The sequence below is a fragment of the Geotrypetes seraphini genome, chromosome 15, assembly GCF_902459505.1.
Source record: "Geotrypetes seraphini chromosome 15, aGeoSer1.1, whole genome shotgun sequence".
Classification (NCBI taxonomy): Eukaryota; Metazoa; Chordata; class Amphibia; order Gymnophiona; family Dermophiidae; genus Geotrypetes; species Geotrypetes seraphini.
The window spans coordinates 56202329-56227589 of NC_047098.1; the positions used below are offsets into that span (position 1 = coordinate 56202329).

At 42.1% G+C, this 25261-nt stretch overlaps 1 protein-coding gene across 2 annotated transcripts in view; it reads left to right on the top strand.

Annotated features, from left to right (window-relative positions):
- LAT2 (linker for activation of T cells family member 2) overlaps positions 1 to 25261 on the top strand; it is a 57729-nt gene that overhangs the window by 6880 nt on the left and 25588 nt on the right. The window contains exons 2-7 of one of the 2 annotated variants that reach the window (XM_033921178.1): positions 6881 to 7076; positions 11148 to 11254; positions 12614 to 12653; positions 16260 to 16303; positions 21724 to 21766; positions 22872 to 22900. In XM_033921178.1, coding sequence (XP_033777069.1) covers positions 11167 to 11254; positions 12614 to 12653; positions 16260 to 16303; positions 21724 to 21766; positions 22872 to 22900 — 244 coding nt within the window. In that variant the 5' untranslated portion in view covers positions 6881 to 7076; positions 11148 to 11166. The remainder of the gene's footprint in view (positions 1 to 6880; positions 7077 to 11147; positions 11255 to 12613; positions 12654 to 16259; positions 16304 to 21723; positions 21767 to 22871; positions 22901 to 25261) is intronic. The other variant, XM_033921177.1, reaches the window with a different exon arrangement.

Consider the following 25261-nt stretch of genomic DNA (forward strand, 5'->3'; position numbering starts at 1 on the left):
AAAGATGCTTCAGCGGATGCACCAGATACTGTGTGTAGTATAACCTGCAAGCCAGGGACTCCAGACAGAGGAAAAATTTGAGGCATGGAGTGTCTAATGCAGTGTAGAAGTTGCAGCCATCTGAAGTATTGGGAACTGGCAATGCCTCTAGTAGCAGAAAGGTCTTGAAAAGATAGTCAACCATCGGAAGTCATGACTGTTTACTCCCTCTCCAAGGTAGGGAGAATGAGAGAACACTCTCTAAAGTTGAAAGGGGATATATTCCGTACAAATGTAAGGAAATTCTTCTTCACCCAGAGAGTAGTAGAAAACTGGAACGCTCTTCCGGAGTCTGTTGTAGGGGAAAACACCCTCCAGGGTTTCAAGACAAAGTTGGACAAGTTCATGCTAAACTGGTGAGACTGGACTCATTTGGAGCACTAGTCTTGACCTTGGGGCCGCCTTGTGAGCGGACTGCTGGACAGGATGGACCATTGGTCTGACCCAGCAGCGGAAATTCTTATGTTCTTATGTTCAGGTATAGCCATCTGAAAAGAGTAATGATTTAAGGTCTAACTTAAATACTGCTAAGGAAGACTGGAGCCTATGATGGGGTGGGAGAGCATTCCAAAGTTCTGGGTCACGAACAGAAAAAATGTAACAACGGACAGTGTCTGGGTGTATTTCACGGAAAGGCAGACCGATTAGACAATTTTGATAAGAGGGTCTGAGTGTTCTAGAGGGGAAGTGAGAAGTCTAGCTAAGTAATGTGGGATGTCTACTCTATGAGTTTTAAAGACGAGCAAGAGGATTTTGAAGGTAATTATGTGAGAGAATAGGGAGTCAGTGTGCAGATTTTAAGACAGGAGTGACATAGTCATATTTGCAGTGACTTGTAATTAGTTTTACAGCAATGTTTTGAAGTATTTGAAAATGTTTCAGATCCTTAACTTTAATGCCCTTATAGAGAGAATTGCAGTAATCAAGAGAGCTAATAACCAAAGAATGAACTAGGACGTTGAGTGAGGAGGGTAAAAAAAGATTTCTTATGGAGCGGATCATGTAATTTTATAGATTAGTATATTGAAAGACTGATGAAATCTGGGGTGTAAAAGATAGCAAGGGTGGTCTAGAATGACTCCGAGAACTTTAACAGTGGTCACAGCTGGAACATCAGTAGAAGAGAGGAGAATGGGATCTGCCAATGTTTCTTGTAGAGGCCTAGAGAACAGTAGAGTTTTGGTTCTATCTGGACTGAGTACAAGCCTGGGCTCAGTCAGCCAATCTGTCAGAGAGGTTAATTTAGCATTTATGGTACTGATATGTTTTATATCTGTAGGTCTAGGGTGCACAGAATCCGAATAGCATCTTGCATAGACACACAGCGTAAAATCAAGTGATTGAAGCAGTGTGAGCAGTGTTGCAAGGTAAATGTTAAACAGTATAGGGGCGAGGATGGATCCTTGGGGGACACCAAAGGTGGTGGGGGGAATGGTTGAGAGGAGCTTGGATTAATAAGTACAGTGTATGTGCGATCAGATAGATAGGAGGTGAACCATGAGAGAGTTTTGTCATGCAGGCTGATATCATAGAGCCTGGAGATTAGAATGGAACGATCAACATGCAGAAATGTCGAGCGATAGGAGAACAGTTTTGGATTAACTTAGGTGGTAGTAAAGGAATGTGGTAATGCCAAGTATTGCAGTTCCTATACTGTGATGGGATCTGAAACCCGTTTGATTTGGGTGTAATGTGTTGTTGTTGTCTAAGTAATCTTGTAATTGTGTGTGGACTAGTGTCTTGGCTATTTTGGAGATGGATGACAGATTTACAATTGGTCTGAAGTTAGAACATAGGCAGAAAGAAGTAGAGTGGTATCTTAGGACAGATATAGACAATTTTCCAGGATAAAGGTTCCTGGCCGGTGCTAAGCTTAGTAGTAATCATACAAAATAGGGGAAAAGGTATAACACCAAAAATATTATTGATGGAAGCAAAAAGAAGTGTGTAATGAAACAAAAGCTCCCAGAAATAAATCTAAATGCAATGTCACTTACAATATAATTTTTACTTGGTAGGATATAGCTCAAATTCATGGAGGGGTTAACCACCTCATCACCCAATCATTGCATGATCCTCCATTTTTAAATTATTGTGCAAAATAACACTTATAATTGATAAAAAAAACCAAAAAAAAAAAAACCTTGAATACTCTTTAAAAATATAAATTGAATTGTATGAAGTGAAAAAACTTAACTATTAGTTTTTTCACTTCTTAGGATCTTGCGGAATTTATAGCAGCAGAAAGGGTGTGAAGGGAAGGAGGATTAAAATTGCTGAGTGCGCTATGAGGGGGGGGGCAGTGAAGTTGTATGGGCAATGCTTGGCAAGGTTTTGAGAAAGCTGGAGATTTTGATGTCAAAAAAGCAGCTAAATCCTGCGAAGAGGGATACTGGGAGATGGCTGATGAAGGCACTGTACATTAAACATGTAACAAATGGTCCCAGTTCAAAAAGCTTACAGTCTAATTAGAACAGACAGATGGGACAAATAGGAATTTTCTTGCAGAGGGAATGATGGGATAGACATAGGTATCTTATGCTGAGTGGGAGTTAGGAGATAATCCACTTGTTGATATGGTGTTCAAATGGGCTCCAATCTGCTGTATCCTCCTCTCCTCCGATCAACCAAATCTCACTTTTTTAAAGCTTTCATTTTACTATTTCTACTATTTATTATTTCTAGAGCGCTGAAAGGCATACGCAGCTCTGCACATTTAACATACAATAGACACGTCCCTGCTCAGAAAAGCTTACAATTTAATTTGCTGTACATAATACTGCTAGCATTATTTCTAGAGCGCTACCAGATGTACGCAGCATTGTACAGTCACAAATGAGATGAAGGAATGATGGGAAATGGGATGCACTGCTGAACAGAGTCTTTTGAAAAATGCATATATGGACAGGCATATGTCCACAGTTGTTTCTTGGAACTGTTGAACATTGAATCTTTTATAAAATACATATGGGGACATGCAGGTGTACATATGTATTTGCCAGCACTGCTGAATACAGAGCTTTTATAAAAAAAATATATATGGATATGCAGGAGTACACCTGTGTTTCCTAAGCCTTGTATAAAATGGACATGTGGACATACAGGGATGCACATTTATTTGCCAGCATTGCTGAACACGTGGAGGGGCATAATCGAAAGGAACGTCTAAGTCCGTTTTTGTCTAAGTCGCAAGTCATCCAAAGTAAAAAAACAGCCTAGGACACATTTCGAAAAATATGTCCAAAATTTTTTTTCTTTCGAAAATCGTCTAATTATACGTCCTGCCGATCTGATCGTCCAAGTCGCTAAATCGTCCATCTTTATACAACATTTTCGTCCAACTTTTCGTCCAAGACAAAAACGCCTAGAACAAGCCCTGTTGGACGTGAGAGGGGTCTGCAAAGTGATGGACTGAACACCTAGACATGGCACCTAAATAGTGGGGTACCTTACAGGGCACTGCTGTGAACTTCACAAAAAGGGTGCCATGTCTTCTCCTCACTACAGCTCCTTTATAGGTCATGGTGAGCCCCCCCAAAACCACCTCCAGAATCCCCTAGACCCACTTATCTACCACCCTAATAGCCATTATAATAATAATAATAATTTATTTCTTATATATCGCCAAAGCCATAGAGCCACTTATATGCCGTAAAAAAGGGTTTTGGGGGTGTATAGGGGAGTGCACATGTTTCAATATCAATACAGTGATTACAGGGGCTTATGGGCATGGGTCCTCCTCTTCATGAGTCCCTAACCCACCCCCAAGACGGCGTAAGCTGCCTCTGTGCTGAACAACTAGGCTTTCCTATGCCAGGCTGCCAGGTGATGATGGTCTGGAGGCTGAATTTTAAAGATGTGATTATGATTTTTATGGGGTGGGGGGGTCGGTGATCACTGGGGTAGTGTGTGGAGGTCTGTTTTATGTGTTTGCAGTGCTTATCTGGTGACTTTAGGTGGGTTTTTGTGACTTAGACCATGTTTTAAATGGTCTAAGTTAGTGGTTCCCAACCCTGTCCTGGAGGACCACCAGGCCAATCGGATTTTCAGGTTAGCCCTAATGAATATGCATGAGAGAGATTTGCATAGAATGGAAGTGACAGGCATGCAAATCTGCTCCATGCATATTCATTAGGGCTAGCCTGAAACCCCGGTGGTCCTCCAGGACTGGGTTGAGGACCACTGGTCTAAGTCACAATGTCCAAGTTCCGTCTAGGTTCTGTTGTAAAACTTTCGGTTATACATGCTTTACGACTAAGTCTAAGCCGGCCCACATCCCGCCCAACTCCTGCCCTCGACACTCTTCCTGAAATACCCCACTTAGCTTTGGTCATTCAGCGGCACTATGAAGGCCTAGGTCGTTTAGAAATACGTCAAAACCCGTTTTTTTTATCAGCACTTGGACGTATTTAGACAATGTTCGTCCAAGTGCCGACTTAGGCTGGTTTTTTGGACGTTTTTCACTTTCGATTATGAGCCCCAGATCCTTTTGCAAAATACATATATGGACATGTAGGTGCGTGCATGTGTTTCCTGGCATTGCTGAACACAAACCATCCATCATTTCTCAGGCCCAATCATATATGTCTTTTAGGAAACTGCTAAAAACTCATTTGTTTGATAAATTTGTAAACTGATATTTTAGAATCCTGATTGGTAAATAGTATATTGTTCTTATAGTGTGTTTATTTTAGTTGATTTTAACAAATTTATAATCAATTGTATTTTACTTACTGATTGTATAATTTTTATTGTGTGTGAACCGCCTAGAACTATGTGGTATGGCGGTATGCAAAAATAAAATTATTATTATTATCCAGTATTCAGACTGTGGGAGATAGACGGCTGTCTCCCATAGTACTTGACAAAATTCAGTGCTGGTGCTATTTCTGGCAACTGGCATTGAATTTCTGGGGTTGTTTTTAACCAGCCAAGACCTAGCTGGCTTAGCCAATATGCATTGGCTGGCCGATTAAGTCCTAATGGCCAAAGATAGACCTGCTTTTTGGGCAGGTCTATCTGGCTGCTGATGTTAGCCGGTGAGCCAATGAATAATGGCAGTGACTGGCTATGTCTCGGCAGGCCAACCCACCCCTCCATAAATTCAATGCCAGTTGTTGGATACAGCACCATCCAGTCTAGCATCACCCCCAGTCTCCAATATGCCCAACATGTCCACCTGATATTTCCTTCCACCACCATCTCCATCTGATCTCCCCTTTCACCTCTCTCACATTCAGCATCTCCCCCAATCTCCTTTTCCACATGTCAACTCTGGCCATCATCTCCCCTTTCCATCTTTTCTGCACTGTCACTGACTCCCTCAGGCCTGAAACAGAAAGAATAAAGCGGTATGGAGCCTCACAGCCCACTTTCATAGTTGGGGGACCCCGGTGGCAAGAAGGAGTGGGTATCCCTCCTGCTGTCCTTCAATTTAAAGGTGCAGGGGGATGTCAGGGGGATCGGGGCATCTTTCTTTTTTTATTTGTGGGGGTGGTCTGAACTGTCAAGCCTTACTTTCCTGTCAGTGCCTGAGCCAATCAGCACTCAGGCACTGACCAGAAAGTAAGGCTATGACAGCTCAGACTCTGCCAGAAAATTTTGCCTGTAAATGTGGCACAACGAGGTTACAGAATCACCCAGTGATGATAGTGAATTGCCTGGAGTGCTGGTTTAAATATTAATGAGCCCATTTTACTACCATTTTAATATTAATGATCTCGTTGTACTATATTTACAAGGAATAGTAGGAGACTGCTAGGAAGTTCAGAAAAGACCACGGTGATTCATTCTGATTATAAGCCAGTAAAATACTGGCACGCTAAACTGGCTGGAACTAGTTTAGTGACTATTGTTAAGGGCACGGTAAGTTTTGAGATGACGCTGGAGGATCTTACTGGACTAGCACAAAACTGATTTATTTTTAGATCTGCAAATCATCAAGTCGCTAGGACTCCAGCACTAGTCGATGGCACCTAAGAAGAAGTTTTGGAAATCCGGCTCTCTGTCTTTTGGTTCCACCTCCTCTAATGAGATGTTGCATGAGAGGCGGCAGAAATAGCTGATACCTAGGGTTACCAGACGTGTCTTCCACGGACATGTCTTCCTTTTCGAGGACATGTGCGGGGGTCCAAATGGCTTTTCAAAACCCGGCACTTTGTCCGTGTTTTAAAAAGCTTCTTGTCAAAATCGTGTCAGGGGTGTGATGCAGGCGGAACGGGGCAGAACTGGGCAGGCCTCTAGGCATGGCAATGAGTCCGAATTTTCCTTCAGGAAAATCTGGTAACCCTACAGATACCAAGTGTGTGCATGGGTTTTGAGGACCCATGTTGCTATGTTCTTTCTATTGCTTTGTTTTGTGATGGGAGGGGAGGTTCCTTTGCTTGCCAGGTGGAGCAGAAGAAGTGGCTCCTACCACTGAGTGGTCCAAAGAGTTTTGTTGATAGCTCAGTGGTAGCTGTGCTTCTACCCCTATTTGGGCCCTTAGCACATACTACTCTGTGTGTTAGGGGTGTGCAGCTCCAAACTTTTCCTCTTGTATCATTTCACCTATAATTTACAGGAATTGTCATTCACTTTTATTTTTGTTGATTTGTAATGGGAATTATGGAAAAGTGCAAACTATTAACAAATCCCCCCTTTCACGAAGCCGCGTTAGGCTATTTTATTGCAGGCCGCGATGGTATTAGCACTGTTTCTCATAGGAATTCTATGAACGTTGGAGCTAATACCACTATGGCCAGCGATTTTAAAAAAACCAAAAAATCTAATACGGCTACGTAAAAGGGGGTCAAAATATGAATAACCTAAAATTGAAGATTTTTTTCCCCTGTAATTTCAGGCAAAGAGTAACACAATTGACATGGGAATTTCTGTTGAGGATTACCACATTGTTTCAAACAAATGCCCATCCCTTGAAAAGAGGAGACTGAAAGAGGACATGATCAAAACACCCTCCAGGCTGTTATAGGGGAAAACACACTCCAGGGATTCAAGACAAAGTTAGATAAGTTCCTGCTGAACCAGAACGTACGCAGGTAAGGATAGACTCAGGGCACTGGTCTTTGACCTAAGGACCGCTGCAGGAGCGAACTACTGGCCATGATGGACCACTGGTCTGACACAGCAGTGGCAATTCTTATGATGTTAAAACATTCAAGATATTGAAGGTGACTTAGTAGAGAAAGAGAGATTGTTCACCCTCTCCAAGGTGGAGAGAATGAGAGGGCACTCGCTAAAGTTAAAAGGGGATAGATTCCGTACAAACATAAGAACATAAGAAATTGCCTCCGCTGAGTCAGACCAGAGGTCCATCGTGCCCAGCGGCCCGCTCCCGCGGCGGCCCATCAGGCCCATTGCCTGAGCAGTGGTCCTTGACTATTTTTATAACCTATCTCTACTCCTATCCCTATCCTTATCTGTACCCCTCAATTTCCTTGTTCTCTAGGAACCTATCCAAACCTTCTTTGAAGCCATGTAACTTGTTCTGGCCTGTCACAGCCTCTGGAAGCGCGTTCCACATATCCACCACCCACTGGGTGAAAAAGTACTTCCTAGCGTTTGTTCTAAACCTGTCCCCTTTCAATTTCTCCGAGTGCCCCCTTGTACTTGTGCTTCCCCTTAATCTGAAAAATCTGTCCCTGTCCACTTTTTCTATGCCCTTCAGGATCTTGAAGGTTTCTATCATGTCTCCTCTAAGTCTCCGCTTCTCAAGGGAGAATAGCCCCAGCTTTTTTAGCCTGTCAGTATATGAGAGGTTTTCCATAAGGAAAGTTCTTCACCCAGAGAGTGGTAGAAATCTGGAACGTTCTTCCGGAGACTGTTATAGGGGAAAACACCCTCCAGGGATTCAAGACAAAGTTAGACAAGTTCCTGCTGAGCCAGAACGTACGCAGGTAAGGCTAGACTCAGGGCGCTGGTCTTTGACGTGAGCGTGAGCGGACTGCTGGGCACGATGGACCACTGGTCTGACCCAGCAGCGGCAAATCTTATGTGGTTATGTGTATGCATTAGCCTAGCCCTGTTTACACTGACATTTTTCCAGCCCTGGAATATGGTTTCAGAAATGCCAAGTAGCTTGCATTAGTTAAATGGCATATGTATTTGTATTCTTGAGTAATGCTGTACGTGCAGAGTCTAACTTCTTGAGGTTTCTAGGTCAATTTCTTTGTTTTCATATCTCTATTACTGATCTGTGGTCCCCTATATCATATTTGTTGAGGGGTCTGTCTATGTTTGGTGTGTGTGACCAAGCATGTAGTTTCCGTTTTCTGTTTTCTCACTAGGTGGTATCTTGGTATTTTAGAACCCAGTACATAATATTTACAGCGCTGCCTTTTCACAATTTTGTTGCTCTTTGAGTCCTGGGTACTAGTGCTGTTATGGTTTGAGAAGGTTCTGAGAATGTTTTTGCACAAGTTTGTGTAACATATTTTGCCACAGAGGGTCTTTGTATTGGCCTTACTGAGGTGACTTCAATACTTGAATATAATTTTAGTTTTATGATGACATTAGACAGGGTTTTAGAACATTTTGCAGATCTGATGAATGCTGAGATGGCTGTTTTTATGACAGACTTTTATGTCTGATCAGATTAAAATTGTAAGGCACTGGCGTTGAGCAGTCATTTACGATGACAGAAGACATGTCAGACTCCCTTCCTGTAACTTTCCAGCCCCCCTCATGATCCAAGGTACCCCATTCTGACCTCTCCTACCGTAACCAATGTAACAGTGGGCGGAAATCTGCATTGACAATGTTGAGGGTCCATTTATCAACCAGACTCTTATTGTAGACCCTACTCGCCCAGTGTCTTTGTATTTTGATACATGTGTGTTATTTGATGTTGCCCAGGATCATGGTTTTGCCCCTAATACAGTTTTGTGTGGCTCCCTAGATTGGCAGCGTTATTATACCAAACGTGCTAAGTATATATGTCTGTATAACCTGATGCCTTTAAGAAATGCCCCTATGAGGAAACCTTCACTAATGGTGGAGCCTGTCCTTTATGGGAATGTGTCTCATGGGCTACCTATAATAACCCACACAAATATCCCCTAATACCCCCTCTGCCTCACTTACTTTAGGTCCTAGCTCCAGCCCCTTGTGTACTACAGGCTACTGCAATCCCATGGTTTTCATTATCACTGACCCACATAACTGGAATGCCAATGTCCAAGTCCAGAAGGCCAGAGGCCGCATGGCATTGTATATTGATGGTAAAAGATGAGTCTCCCGTATTGAATCCCGCCCACGTACTCCTGTCCATCACTCTGTGGCGTTTCCCCAGTTTTATGAAATTACGAAAGTAGATACTGATATTCCTGTAATCACTAGAAATCTGTTTATACAGTTTGCTGAAACTATAGGCCAGACTCTTAAATTTAGCAATTGTTTTGTTTGTGGTGGCAGTAATATGGGTGAGCAATGGCCATGGGAGGCAAAGCAGCTGGACATGTTAAACCTGACTTCACAGTACCTCACTTTTACGTCAGGTCCACGACCTTCACGATGGGCCTTGCGAACCTCCATTGTTGCTTCCCTTCAGACACTGCTTAATAAAACTTCCTATGAATGATGGTCAGCTCCTGATGGTCGATAATGGCTCTGTGATCTGTTTGCCTACTCTTGGTTGCCTGCTAACTGGACTGGTACATGTGTACTTGGCATGATCCGCCCCAGCTTCTTCTTGTTACTGCTGGCCGATGGTGAACACCTGGGAGCCCCTGTATTTGACAACAGGGGTCGCCAAAAGCGGTCTACTGCCACTAATTCCCTTAAAATAGGTGAATGGGGAGATGACTGTCCTGCAGAACGAATTATCGCTGCTTATGGACCTGCTACTTGGGCTGAAGATGGCTGCTATGGTTATCGGACCCCAATCTACATGCTGAACCGCATTATTCGTCTACAAGCTGTACTCGAACTGATAACTAATGAGACAGTCCGAGCTTTGAGTACCATTGGCAGAGCGAATGCTAAAAATGCACACTGCTATTTATCAGAATCGTCTAGCTTTGGACTATTTACTAGCTGCTGAAGGGGGTGCCTGTGGCAAATTCAACCTCTCCAACTGCTGCCTTGAACTTGATGACAATGGTAAAGTGATTGAGAAAGTTGTGGATCGTATCACCAAGCTGGCTCATGTTCCTGTCCAGATCTGGCGTGGCCTTACTGCAGACTGGCTCTCTGGCACCTTCGGCTCCTGGTTGCCCTCTGGTTCAGCAATGAAGACCATCTCTTGCTGGTTGCCGCCCTGTCTTCTCTGCTCTTTTGCTGCCTGCCCTCTGTGGTCCCCATAGCCATAAAGCTGCTCCACCGAACTGTTGACTCTGCTGTTGACCGTTCCACTGCTGCTATGGCCCTTGCGCTTCCCAAGTATCGACCAGTCCCTACAACTGATCCTGACCTTCCTCCTTCTTGAACTTTATCAGGCTCGTCTCTTTCCTCCTTCATTCGACTAGACTGAAAGGGGGGGACTGATGGAGGCTGGGACTGGTTTTCTTAAGTGTTGAGCTAAGTTTTCTCTTTAATAAAATGCTGAATTATGTTTAGCTGCAGACCTAACTTATCTCATGTTCTAGCCTGCCTGCACTGGGTGTTTTAGCTTGGGCATTCTAGCTTCTTATGGCTATCTCAGCATACGATATTGTATTCCACCCTCCTGGACATGTAACAGAAAGACTGCAGGGCTTAGATAAGTGACCTGCTAGTGTGAGCTTAGGACCAATGATTGTTAAGAAAAGTAACACGTGAAAAGTTTTTTCTAGAATTCAGTTGTTTAGCCAGAAGAATGTATAAATATCTCTGTAACTTCCTGGTTTCTGGACTTCTGAAGCCAGCTTGGGGCTCAAGGGTCCGCATATGCTGAATAAAGCTTTGTGGCTGCCCAAAGTGACCTTTCATGAACAGTGATGAATTCTTGTCACCATGTCATTCTCTACATGGTAACCCGAGTGCAACCCATTTCCCCTCTCAGATTTTGGGTCTGGTTTGAACCACTGCTGCCTTCCATTTTCCTGGGCCTGCAAATAGGCTACAGCTAATATTTGTCTACTTACTTGATGTACAATAAAATGCATGAATGTTTCTGTTCTGTCATGTTTCAGGCAAGATTACAGCAGAGTAATGAATCAAGTGGAGCTGCTCTGGGCTGTGGCATCCCTCATGCTACTCGGGGCTTTGGTGACTCTCTGTATGAAGTGCACACAATCTAGTAAGCAGTATTTATTTTCATAATCTATTTGTTCGAGAGCAACAGCAAGGAACCAAGAGGCAATAAATACAGATATGATAAATCCAAATATAACTCACTAATGTTGGATTGTGGATTTGCTCTGAACCCAAGCTGGGATGTTGTTTCAAGTTCCTTTAGAGACTGAAGTCTTTCCAAATATTTCTGTTTGCTTGTTTGTTGTTGTGGAGATATATGTGTGTGAATTTTATTCCCGATTCAGTTAACATACCAACTCATAGTCATGCTTGGTGGAGGAAAGTGTGAAGAACGTACTATATGTTCCAACATGTTTTGTTTTGGGGTTTTTTTTTTAAACTTTAATAAATCTGCTTCCAGTTCCTAAGAAATCCGTCTACCGGGTTTTTGTTCATCCAGCCATATAAAAGGCGCATTAATAAATCTACCTGTGGTCTGAGCCTAGTTTCCCACCTACTCAGGGACAGGCCCGGTCACAATATTAATGAGGATCTTTAATTCCCCATTGTCCTATATGGGTCCAGTGCCTTACAGAAACATCACCTTGATAAATATGAAGCCCGATTGCTTAAATGCTTGACCCTCATAGCATTCAAAACTATTCTGTCAAGCTGGAAAGACTTTTCGTCTTTGCATCATAATACCTGGTGGAATACTGTTTGTTCTCTAAATTTGAACTTGTAGCTACTGATAAGACAAACTCCTCTTATTCATATCATAAAGTGTGGTCTCCTGTTTTAGTTTATTGCAACTCTAGATAGATAAGCATATTGAAGTCTTTCTATAGTGTATTATATCTGATGCCCATATTTGCAATTGTTGTGCTTAGTAACGGCTTTTATGCATGTCAACAATCAGCCTTTGACGCTCTTTTCCTGCACATATACTGACCTGTTGATTGTATCACTGCAATACACGGTTTAGTGTTCTGTTTGATTTTATATTTTGTACTATTTACAAAATTCAATAAAATGTTTGAACTTAAAAAAAATTTTTTTTATTGTTGGTAGATCATTTTGACTTAGTCATTTAAAAAGTAGCTCGCAAGCCAAAAAAGTGTGGGCGCCCCTGGTCTAGATCACTTGTGTTTTCACACGTTTGTTATACTTGCATGAAAATAAAGAGTCTTTGTTTTTTTATAACTGGTTCATGTCCTTGCCTGTCAGTGTTGCCCAGGAGCTAAGAATTGAAATCCAGTCAGTGGGGAACGTAAAAAAGAACAATTCCGAGTGCCAAACAAAAGTTCTATTATACACATTCCTATTGTACTATTCTCCAATAGGAGGCAGTAGCTCTGTGTGCTGTCCCTGAACACCTGTTTATGCCTAGAGTCCTTGTCTGACTTGTTTCTTCTGTTCACAGAGGTTACACAGAAGAATCGTTGCAGCGAACAAAGTAACTTGTAAGTGATCCCTCTTTTCAACTCTATCACGTTGCTGGACTTCTTTTCTTAAAACATCTCCATTCTATTCTCTTCCTTATATCCTGTTCCTTGGAAGCCTCACAAACCGTGGCGTAGTAAGGAGGAGCGGACCGCCCTGGGTGCCATCTTGGTGGGGGCATTGGCAACTCTCCACCCCCCCAAGCCACACTCATGCTCTCCATTCCCTGCCCTCGTACCTCTTTAAAATCTTCACCAGTGTGAGCTTCTGCTTGCACCAGCCTGGCTCCCTCTGAAATCCCTTCTGGGTCGTGGGGCCAGGAAGTCACATCAGAGAGAAAGCCAATGCCAGCGCACGCAGGACGGAGAAGCTGTTCATGCTGGTGAAGATTTAAAGAGGTACTTGTATGGGTTAAGGGAGAGCACAAGTGTGGCTTGGGGGTGTGCAAGGAGCAGGGGGGGAGGGGGTGTATAGGAGGGCATGGGGAACTTGTCCAAACCTTTTTTTTTAAACCAGCTACATTAACCACTCTTACCACATCCACTTGCAATGAGTTCCAGATCTTAACTATTCTCTGGGTGAAAAAATATTTCCTCCTATTGGTTTTAAAAGTATTACTCTAACTTCATCGAGTGTTCCCCAGAGAAAAAAAAAGGCAGCTCAAAAGATTCCAAAAAGTCAATCAAGATAAAAAGTAGTTCTGGGTTTTTCATTGAGTTAATAAAATGTCTTTTGAACAGCCCTAGTGCTCCTCCGTGTTTTAATCAGTTACATGCATAAGTGGCCACATACAGTATGTGATTAATTGACCTCTTATGTGCATTGTTTGCATGGTATATGTTTCACTGTGGGCGTTTATATGGTCAGAGTTTGGACAGCCAAGAGGACAAATGACCTCCCCAAAATGCCTGAGGTAAATAATAACCACTATAAGAGAAAGACCACGGAATTCTCATTAATTAGAGTTCTAGGTGGGTTACAAGCAGCATATTGCTACATAGAATTCTGCATAGAATTATAAAGAACTATATATGCTACATACAAATGGGCAGAGTGGATGGGCCATCTGGCCTTTATCTGCCATCATGTATTTATGTTTCTATAAAATTATCCTATTGTGAATACAGTCTGAGGTAATATATCAAAGATAGCACTGACCATGTATAACTACACGATGGGGGGGGATGGTACTGGGGGACGGCAAACTAGAAAAGGACTTGGGGGTTCTGGTGGATAAAACAATGAAGCCGGCGGCACAATGCGCAGCGGCCTCAAAGAAGGCGAACAGAATGTTGGGCATTATCAAAAAAGGTATCACTACCAGAACGAAGGAGGTATCGCGCGATGGTGCGCCCGCACCTGGAATACTGAGTTCAATACTGGTCGCTGTACCTTAAGAAGGATATGGCGATACTCGGGAGGGTCCAGAGAAGAGCAACAAGGATGATAATAGGCATGGAAATCCTTTCGTATGCTGAAAGGCTAGAGAAGCTGGGGCTCTTTTCCCTGGAAAAGCGGAGACTTAGAGGGGACATGATAGAAACTTATAAGATCATGAAGGGTATAGAGAAAGTAGAGAGGGACAAATTCTTCAGACTAGCGGGGGCAACAAAAACAAGAGGGCATTCAGAAAAATTGAAAGGAGACAGATTCAGAACAAATGTTAGGAAGTTCTTCTTCACTCAGAGGGTGGTGAACACCTGGAATGCACTTCCAGAGGAGGTGGTAGGGCAGAGTACGATTATGGGTCTCAAAATAGGATTAGATAATTTCCTGAAGGAAAAGGGGATTGAAGAGTATAGTTAGAGGGTTACTATACAGGATATTTAATGGTTAGGGAATAACATGTTTTAAGTAAAAGACCACTTACAGGTCATGGACCTGGGGGGGCTGTTGCGGGAGCGGACTGCTGGGCATGATGGACCCATGGTCTTTACCCGGCAGAAGCAATGCTTATGTTCTTATGTTTTTAATTTGTTTATTGTGTGGTGTTCATAGATTTGAGCATGTAACTACATATTTCAATGTATTTGCTGACAGTGTTATTGAGTTTGGATCAATTTTCGCCTGTACAGTATACTTGCAAGATTGTAATGTGCCAGATGTCCCTTCTAGGCAATTGCATTCTGCAAGTCATTTTGACTTAGTTATTCCATCTCATAAAATATTACAACATGAAGCAATAAGAAAAAGTGTTTTTCCTCTGCTGGACCAGTGAAGTAGAATAAGCTTCCAGAGTATCTTCGACAGCAGAAAGATTTGTGTCAATTTAAGAAACTGTTGAAGCAACACCTTTTTTGCCAGATGAACTATTCTCTGAGTGAAAAAAAAATTTCTTCCTATTGGTTTTAAAAATATTTCCGTGTAATTTCGAGTGTCCCCTAGTCTTTGTAATTTTTGACGGAGTGAAAAATCAATCCACTTGTACCCATTCTACTCCACTCAGGACTTTGTAGACTTCAATCCTATCTCCCCTCAGCCGTCTCTTTTCCAAGCTGAAGAGCTCTAACCGTTTTAGTCTTTCCTCGTACGAGAGGAGTTCCATCCCCTTTACCATCTTGGTCACTCTTCTTTGAACCTTTTCTAGCATCACTATATCTTTCTTGAGATAAGGAGACCAGAACTGAACGCAATACTCCAAATGAGGTTGCACCATGGAGCGATACAGGGGCATTATGACAGTCTTGTTAACCATCCCTAAAAACTATAGATCAGTTATGCTGTCACACCTCTATATTTTGTCGGTTTCTAGAAAGTCAGGACCTAAGGAAATACTAGGAGCTGGGCCAGGCAAAAGCCCTGGGAGGAGGGGCAGGCAGGAAACAAATTCCAGGAAGTTAGCCAGCTACACATGGGAAATGCAGATAAGAATCATGGGAGTTGTAGTAGCTACTGCCTGTTCCTCTTCCAATGGCTTCTGTTTGGTCCAGCTCGTAGTGTTTTCCTAGGTCCTGACTTTCTAGAAATTGGCGCAATACAGAGGTATGACAGTATTGACTTAGTCTCCATTCTGTTTAGAGATTGTTTAGCACATATTAGAGGAATTTATAAGACATTACAGTCTGTGAGACAGACTGTCAAATACTAAAACACGGTCCCATGTTCAGTCTTTCTTTTGGGGTAGTTATTGAATAAATCAAATGTTATTTACCTCTGGCATTTTTGGAAGGTCATTTGTCCAGCCATACTTCTCTTGGCTGACCAGTTTGATGTAGGGTTGATATTCCTTTTCTCCAGAGTTTAGGCAGATCATAGCCAATTCAAGCAAGTAAGCACATCGATTATAAATTACAGTCATTTAAGCACTTACATGCAAAATGTTAATGTACACCTACTCTAAGGTTGGTGTAAGTGATTGTGCTTTAATTCATAGTATATTCTACTTGTCTTTATAAAATAGGTGCAATTTAGGCACATTAAAAAGTGGTTTTGCAAGGCACCCTGTTATAAAATTTCCCTCAAGAGTTGTGCAACCTCAAGGACTACATCAATGGCTACGGTCGTGATGCTGAAGAACTATACTGGGTTGCTGTTTAATGCATTGCCTGCTCCTTGTCAATCTTGTAATTAATTACCTAGCTTCCTCCAGGCCACATTTGTTGCTGCAGTTTTCCTTATGTTTTCAGGAATGAAGATGAACTAAGATTTCAAGTTGTAAGATCTTATACGAGTGAGTAAGATTTCAGATCTCTTTACTAATAAAATGTTTCCTGTTGTTTTTTTAAAAAGCATTAGAAGCATTCAGCTGGTCATCATGATGGCAACATGTCTGCTCATCCTTATTAAGTGCAAGTATAGTAGGATGACATAGTAGATATCAGCACATAAGGACCATTTTACCCGCCCAGTATGCCTGATCGAATGCCTACACCAGGGGTGTCCAATGTCGGTCCTTGAGGGCCGCAGTCCAGTCGGATTTTCAGGATTTCCCCAATGAATATACATGAGGTCTATTTGCATGCACTGCTTTCATTGTATGCTAATAGATCTCATGCATATTCATTGGGGAAATCCTGAAAACCCGACTGGATTGCGGCCCTCGAGGACCGACATTGGACACCCCTGGCCTACACCATTCTAGCTATGTAGGGTTATCTGCCTTCTGTCAGTCATATAAGCTTGATGGCCCACCCTATTTTTAGCTATGGCCATTACCCTTTCTGACCCTTGTCCATTGTAGAGATAATCTAAACAGTGAGATTTACTGCCCAAAAGATTGAGACTGAAGAACAAAGAGTGAGATTATTCAGATGAAGTGTCAAGGGTATATAGACTTAGAAAAATGTTATATTGCTTTGTAAATGAAAAATAAGCAGCCTAAAATTATTTTTGCTGGTTCTTGGGGGTCTCTAAAAGGATATAGGCAGAATGAAGACAATATGAGGAAACTGTCAAAGCAGCTACCTAGGTAAATTTGTGGTGGCTAAAAATATACTTATTGGTGTCACAGCTTGGCAGGAGTAGGGGATGGGGCAGAGGAAGGAGGGTTGGATTAAGGCAGACATGTCAAAATCTGGCCCGCGGGGGACTGATATTTGGCCCGCCAGTCAATTTCAAATTTCCCCCAAAGCTGGCCCGCCAGTACAAGCACCGCATAATTTGTAGGTTCACGCGGCCTGCAGAGGATCGCTGGTCGGCAGTAATGATCCTTGCAGCTGCACATTTCCTCTAGTCCGGTCCCGCCCCTCCTCTGAGGTACAGGACCGCGGGCCAGAGGGAAAGTGCAGCTGAGGCTACAGCGGCCTGCTAGGGTCGCTAGATGAACCTGCAGAGTCAGGTCTCAAGCAGATCTGCAGCTAAGGAAAGGTATTTTGGGAGTTTCCTAAAGGGAAGGAGAGAGGTCAAGGAGGCCCACAAGGAGAGGCCCACATTCCATTTTCTATTCATTTATTACAATGGTGTGTCCAGGAGGCCTCATGCACTCTTGGGAACAGTTTTTATTATTTCACATGCTTCTCAACCTTCTCTGCCCTCATCCACATCCCTACTCCCTTGCAACCAGGCCCCTGAATAATAATGCACAACACCCTCTCATTCACTCCCCACCTCAACAAGAGCACACACATACACACAAAATCAGAACAGACTGCCTAATCCAAAATTTAATAATAATAATAACTTTATTTTTCTATACCGCCATAGTCAGGCGACTTCTAGGCGGTTTACATTGTAAGAAGGCTGGACATTCAGCGAATAACAAAAGGTCTTAATACAATACAATAAGTCTACTTACAATACCGTACAATGAGTCGAAATACAGTACAATACAGTAAGTAATTTGACCCCCATGCCTGTCTAGGATCTAAAAGAGAGGAAAAGTCTTTTAAATTTATTTTGTTTACATCACAGATCTGGCGTGGGGTTGGAGAGGTTGTAACCCTATGCTTTTGCTAAGACTAAGGGCTCCTTTTACGAAGGCATGTTAGAGCCTTAATGCACGGAATAGCGCGCGCTAAAATGCCATGCATGCTAGCCGCTATGCCTTCTCTTGAGCAGGCGATAGTTAATCCAGTGTATGCACTAAAAATGCTACACACCTTCGTAAAAGGAGCCCTAAATATCTAAAAAAAAAAGAAATTTGGCCTGCGACTTAGCCTTTTTTCCAGATTTAGGCCCCTTATGTGATTGAGTTTGACACCCCTGGATTAAGGCATAAGCAAACTAGGCATGTGCCTAGGGTCTTCTTTTTGTATTGTAACTTTTTTCCCTTCCCCTGCTCTCCCTATATGTTTCTGTTTGTCAAGTCTGTCTTTTCCCCTTAAATATTTTAGATTATATTCTGTTCTTTTAATTTTATCTTTATTATCTTTAAATTATTTTTTATTAAATAAATAATAAATACAGTGTACAATATATAAATTGAATAACTACAATCACGTATAATATATAAGTATAAATACAAAATTAAACAATTCATAAATTCATGGTATAAACTTTCAACTACAATTATAATAAAAGAAAGATTATTCGACTATTACCCTCTCCCAAACCCACCCCCTACTCATTCCCCTTCTCAAGACTGCATATAAAATAAATAAATATATGATCTACTCATTAAAACACGACTTTGTGTAGTAGGTATCAATGTATTTAAAAAAGGTTAATTTCAAGCTTGATCCAAAAATACATCATATACAGAAATAAAGTCTCGGCAACAAAAACATTTAAAGGAAATTTTCAAATAATAATTAGAAAGACGTCTTTGTTTTGCCTAGACTGTAAATTAGTCCTCTATCAATGGAGGAGGAAACCTGAAATGTACGGAATTATCAAATTAAATTAGTAATTAAAGAAAGAAAATGAAGGGTCCTGAAGGTTGACCTGTTCTGTCTATTTGAGCTTCTTTCTTGGGTATTAACAGGTGTACTAGTCAAAATCTGCTCTTTACTTGCAATAAATCTAGATAGCTGTGAAGATTCAAAAAAGATATATCTATCTCTTTGTAAGTTAACCAAACACTTACAGGGAAATCTTAAAATAAAAGTTGCACCCAGTTTTAAGACTTGGTGTTGCAAGACTTGGGGTTGTAACTTTTTTCCTGGAAATGTCCAGTTATCTTCTGATGTAATCTGCTTAGAACTGCAAGGTACAGGTGGAATAGAAGTCAGTAATGTAATGTAATGTATTAGGAATTGCTTCCTCTTTTTCTGTGTTATTCTGGACACATCAGGATACATTCTAATTCTATGGGTTATACACAATTTATCATTAACTTTAAAGAACATCTTTAACAACCATTCTCTATCGGAGTCTAATGCCAATTGAACAAACAAAGTAGCTGTTTGAACTAGTTCAGAATCAGATTTTTCAAAAATTTCAGTTATGTTTAGAGCTTCAATTCCTGGATCAACTTGATTTTCACTCAATTTTTTCTTTCCCAAAGGAAGATAATAAATCTTTGAGATAGGAGGATATGAAGATTCAGGCACCTTTATAACCTCAGAAAGATATATCTTAAACAAATCAAGGGCAGAGGCTGTATGAAATTTAGGAAAATTAATCAATCTGAGATTCTGTTTCCGTGTTGCATTCTCCAATATTTCTAACTTGTTATTAATATAATCATTTTCTCTCATTAGGAACGGATTTTGTGCTCCTATACTTTCTAATTTTTTCTCTTGGTCCAGGATTTTAGCCTCTAATTTCCCCAATTTCTGTTGTAATCTAGAAGTTTCTAGTGATGATCCAGAAGTTTGTACAGCTAATTTTTGAATTGAAGTCCCAAAGGAAGACTATAACACAGAAATTGCTTCCCATAATGAATCCAAATCAACGACTGGGGGTTTCTTTAAAGGAGAAATAGAAAAGGCAGTTTCAACCTCTTTAATCATAGTGCCTGAAGGCAACATCACTGTGGCAGATTCCTGTAGATCACCGGTCAAAACCAAATTGTCGGTTGATGGTAAAAACAATGCTGAGACGGTGGAAACTCTCTGCACTGCGAGGTCTTCACTCTCCTCGCTACCCTCCCGCATTGCTGTTTCGTTCTCTCCTGCTGCAATCGTTGCGGGGGGTGTGGGGAGGGGCAGTTACAGGATTCTGTATCCGGTGTTATTTTTTTTGACAGACGCCGGTTACAGAATCCTGCTTTTAGGCAATGGACTGGCCCCTCCTTCGCCTAAAAAGTCTGGGTTTGGGCGCTTGAGCCTTGGGTGAATTTTTGGTCAGGAATGTTGTTTAGGAATAGACATAGTGGCAGTCTGGGCGAGTAGATTGCTGAACGGACATTTCCCTGTGTCTACTGATTTAGGCCAAAAGGGGTCTTAGATTTTTTTTTTAATTTTGCCTCTCTATGCCGTTTAAATTATGGTTAGTGAAGTTTTTTTCTTGAGGGGAGAAGTATGCTTATTTTTTGTTCAACATTGGGGTAAGATATAAGAGTAATTAGGTTACTTTTTTATTTTTGTTTTAATGTTGTTTTTCAATATATTTTTGTCATTTGTATTTTATGTACAGTATGTGATTTTATGTCCCGCTTAGAATTTAAGCGTGCTAGAAGTATTTTTTTTTTTTTAAATAAATAAACTATAGATTTGGCATAACTAAAAACAGGGAAAAAGTGAAGTTTTCAGTAAAATGTGGGGGGTTACAACCCCCCACAACGCAGCGCGATGTCTATTAAGTAAAGTGGGGGGGGTTCCCCCCCCGCCCCCCCCCCGTCAGAGCGCTAAAAACAGTAATTTAGAGCGGTGCGGCGGCGCGCGCTGCGCTCAATTTTCTGGGCGCGCCTTTGTCCCGGCGCGCTTTTGACCTGACACCCGCATCTACAGCCAACAATGATGGTCTGCGCATGCATTGCAATCGGTCTTCAGTGATCCGTGAGATCGCTTGTGGGCATGTGTCTGATCAGGTAATTTGCAAGGGGAGCCTTTAATGGATTGGTCACCCGGCAAGACTCGGCCACGGATCAGAACCGGATCGGAAAGGTAAGAGGGGGGGTTTAGTGAATCTAGCCCTATGACCTCTGGCCCCTAGCTAAAGACTCATGGGATGATGAATTAGAAAGCAGGGAGAAAGGATATACAGTAGGGGAAAAAAAATCAGGTAGTTACAAATGGAGACTTGTGGCCCAACAGAAGCCAGGTCCAGTTGAGGAAGCCCAGTGAGACAGCAGGAAACTTAAGGCTATGTTACAACAAGAAATAACCTCTTGATAACAGTATGTACTGAAACAATTTGGTTGGCAAAGCTGCCTTCAGAATCTTCTCACTGGGCTATTTTTGCTAAGGAAGACTTATACAAATTACTTCTCTATTTAGATCACATAGGGGTCCTTTTTTTAAGGCGCACTAACCAATTTAGTGCATGCTAAATGCTAAGGCACCCATAGAATATAATGGATGCCTTAGCATTTAGTGCACGCTAAATAAAAGGACCCCATAATTTTTGTTGCATCCTTAATGCATTGGTTTCACAGGTAGGTCCTAGACCACTGAAGAGAAACAACTTAAAAGAAAAAAAAAAAAAAAAGATTTTCCCACAGGGCAGTATCTGAAAAGTCTTCCTGTCTTCTCTGTTTTTGATGCAACGCCTGATTTTTGGAACTAATATTCTGTTTTGGCTATTTTGCTTCCTCCACACCAATTTTAGTGATGAGACATGAGCAAAAAGCAGACAAGAGCCAACCAAGAAGGTGGGTAACATCTCTCTCCCATCCTTGTCCTATCCCTGCCCTATTTACGGTATATAAAAAAAGACCAATAGAATTGCCATTAAACACCTCCAAGGCTTCTGAGGAGGTCATATACCACAAACGAGATGTGTGGAAAGTTTAAATTGTAGCCACTCATCAAAAATTTCATATTACTGTATATGATGTGCTCACTTAGGGGCCCTTTTACTAAAGCCGCAGCATGCTATACGATAAGAGCACGCTAAAGCTATTATTGCTACGGTCAGAAAGAGGCCAATTTTCTCACTTTCCTAATTAATGACCAAGCGCTAATTTTGCCATTAGAGCACAGATGTTAAAAGAAATTAGCATGTGAGCCCCTACCACAAAATATTTTGTAGGCAGTAAGAGCACCCCCCCCCCCATGCTAATCCTATGCCTCACATGCTAACTCAGTGTCTCGCAATCTCTCCGGAGCCGTAGCACAGTAAACTTGGGGCCATGGCTGGAGGCCATCCAGAAATGTGCAGAGGCCCTCCAGATGGGGTCCTGAGCCACCAGTGGGGAAGGGGGGAAGAGGTGCTGAAAGAGGAGAGGTGCAGAGAGGAGGTAAGGTGCCAGTAAGGAGGAGAGGCGCTGGCTGACTGCCTACAGGACATGCCTCTCGCCGTGAAAGGCACGGCCTGTAGGCAGTCAGCCGATGCTTCTCTTCCTCGCCGGTGTCTTATGGCACACCAGAAATCTTGCCAAGGCACACAGTTTGCAATACACCATGCTAACCGATTAGCGTTGCCCTACCCACCCCCTAATGCCCCCCATTCCAAGAAGATGAAGTGGTGTGTGTGTACAAATTGGCCATTTTACTGTGGTATGCCAGCACAAGTCCCGCAGTATGCCTTTTTAAAGTATGGTAAGTGCTTACCACAGTTTAGTAAAAGGATTCCTTGGTGCTGGCTCAGTGGACTAACTGCAAATTCTGGAGTGGATTCTTCAATCAGGGAAGAAATTCTACACATCAGGGCCCATGGTGCATTACTTTTAGGAGAATGTACGTGAAAATGTAAAAAACAGAATCAACAACCCCACGGTAATCACATTAGTAAAGAATCTCTTTTATCTCTTCCAGGAATACTTTGAAGTGCCCCGGTACACAATGTAAGTATTAAATTTGCAGATGACATCAAACTATTCAAAATTGTTAAAATGCATACAGATTGTGAAAAATTGCAGGCAGACCTTAGGAAATTGGAAGACTGGGCATCCAAGTGGCAGAAGAAATTTAATGTGGACCAATGCAAAGTGATGCACATTGCACCCAAATCACAGTTACCGGATGCTAGGGTCCACCTTGGGGGTTAGCGCCCCAGAAAAGGATCTGGGTGTCATCGTAGACAATACAATGAAACCTTCCGCCCAATGTGTGGCAGCGGCCAAAAAAGCAAAGAGGATGCTAGGCATTATTTAAAAAGGGATGGCTAACAAGACTAAGGGCTCCTTTTACGAAGCCGTGTTAGCAGCTTAAGCGTGCGTGACTTTTAATCACGCGCTAACCCCTGCGCTAGACCAAAAACTACTGCCTGCTTAAGAGGCGGCAGTAGCGACTAGCGCGGCCGGCAGTTTAATGCACGTTAAACCGCTAACACGGTTTTGTAAAAAGAGCCCTAAGAATGTTATAATGCCCCTGTATCGCTCTATGGTGCAACCTCATCTGGAGTATTGCGTTCAGTTCTGATCGCCTTATCTCAAGTGGCACTAGAAAAGGGTCAAAGAAGAGCGACCAAGATGGTAAAGGGGATGGAACTCCTCTCGTATGAGGAAAGACTCAAATGGTTAGGGCTCTTCGGCTTGGAAAAGATAAGGCTGAGGGGAGACATCACTGAAGTCTACAAAATCCTGAGTGGAGTAGAACGGGTGGAAGTGGATCGATTTTTCACTTCATCAAAAATGATAAAGATTATGGGACACTCATTGAAATTAAAGGGAAATATTTTTTCACTCAGAATAGTTAAACTCTGGAACTCATTGCCAGAGGCCGTGGTAAGAGCAGATAGCATAGTTGGTTTTAAGAAAAGTTTGGACAATTTCCTGGAGGAAAAGTCCATTAGTCTGTTATTGAGAAAGACATGGGAGAAGCCACTGCTTGCCCTGGATCTGTAGCATGGAATGTTGCTACTCTTTGGGTCTTTGCCAGGTACTAGTGACCTGGATTGTCACCATGAGGACGGGCTACTGGGTTTGATGGACCATTTGTGTGACCCAGTAAGGCTATTCTTATGTTCTTATTATGTTAGGTAAACTTTTATCTCGGAAACATTTCTATAATACCAATGGCAGTTTAATAGAGAAGGCAATCAATGTAAGGCAAATTATGATATGTTAATATGCAGTGGTAGATATAATCAGCTCAATATTCAGCTGGAACTGTCAACAGCTTAAGCCAATGATTTCCAAACCTAGTCCTGGAGGCATCCCTACCAGTCAATTTTTCAGGATATCCCCAATGAATATTCATAATTCTTACTCTAGAGTAGGAGTGTGCAAGCTTAGTCCTGGAAGGCTGCAAACAGGTCAGGTTTTCAGGATATTCCTAATGAATATATGAGATGTCTGGCCTGGCGAGATACAATGAACATAGTATGCAGGCAGATCTATCTCAAGCTTATTCTTTAGTGGACAGACGTCTCTTATTTGAACTAATGCTGGGTTTTACTAAGCCGCAATAGAGGTTTCTTTTTTTTTTTTTTTAAATATGTTTATTAGAAAATGCAGCCAAGACAAAAATTTCACAGCATACATAGTACAATAGTCTGATACATGAACAAGTATACCCAATGACCTCAGCTAAACACGGCCATCAACTATCTCAATGCCCAGTATCTAAGCTGCATCCCTTATTTTTCAACTGTATGTCCACTCCCTTCAACACACACACCACCCAAAGATCAGATAATTGCAATTATGCCCCAACAAAAAAAACTCTCGCACTCAAGTACTCCCCACGCACACCCCACAAGCACTCCCCACACACACCCCACAAGCACTCCCCACACACACCCATGCACATCCGCATACTGCGGTAGAGGTTTTTACTATGGCCTGGCGAGATAACTGCTCCAACGCTCATAGAATTCCTATGAGCATCAGAGCAGTTACCTTCCACGGCTTAACCTTTTCCTATCGTAAAAAATTGTACGTTACGCTGGTTCCAATCGTAATTATTTTAGCAAAGTTTTGTATTATTCACCTTTATCATTTACGGCTATTGTAAACACAATGGCCCAATAGATGTGACAAATGATAGGTAGAAGGTGTACTGTATGTCCCATGCCATGGGACATACGATGGCAACGACATTTTTGGGAATGTCCCGTCATCCAGGACACACGATAAGAAAAGGTTCATAAAAGAGCCCTAAATTTCTTTCTGTACGCAGTATCTAATAAAGCTCTTTTGTTGCATCTGGCTTGTGTAGGGCTCACCCATGGTGCCATACAAGTAAATAGGTTTGCCATGCTA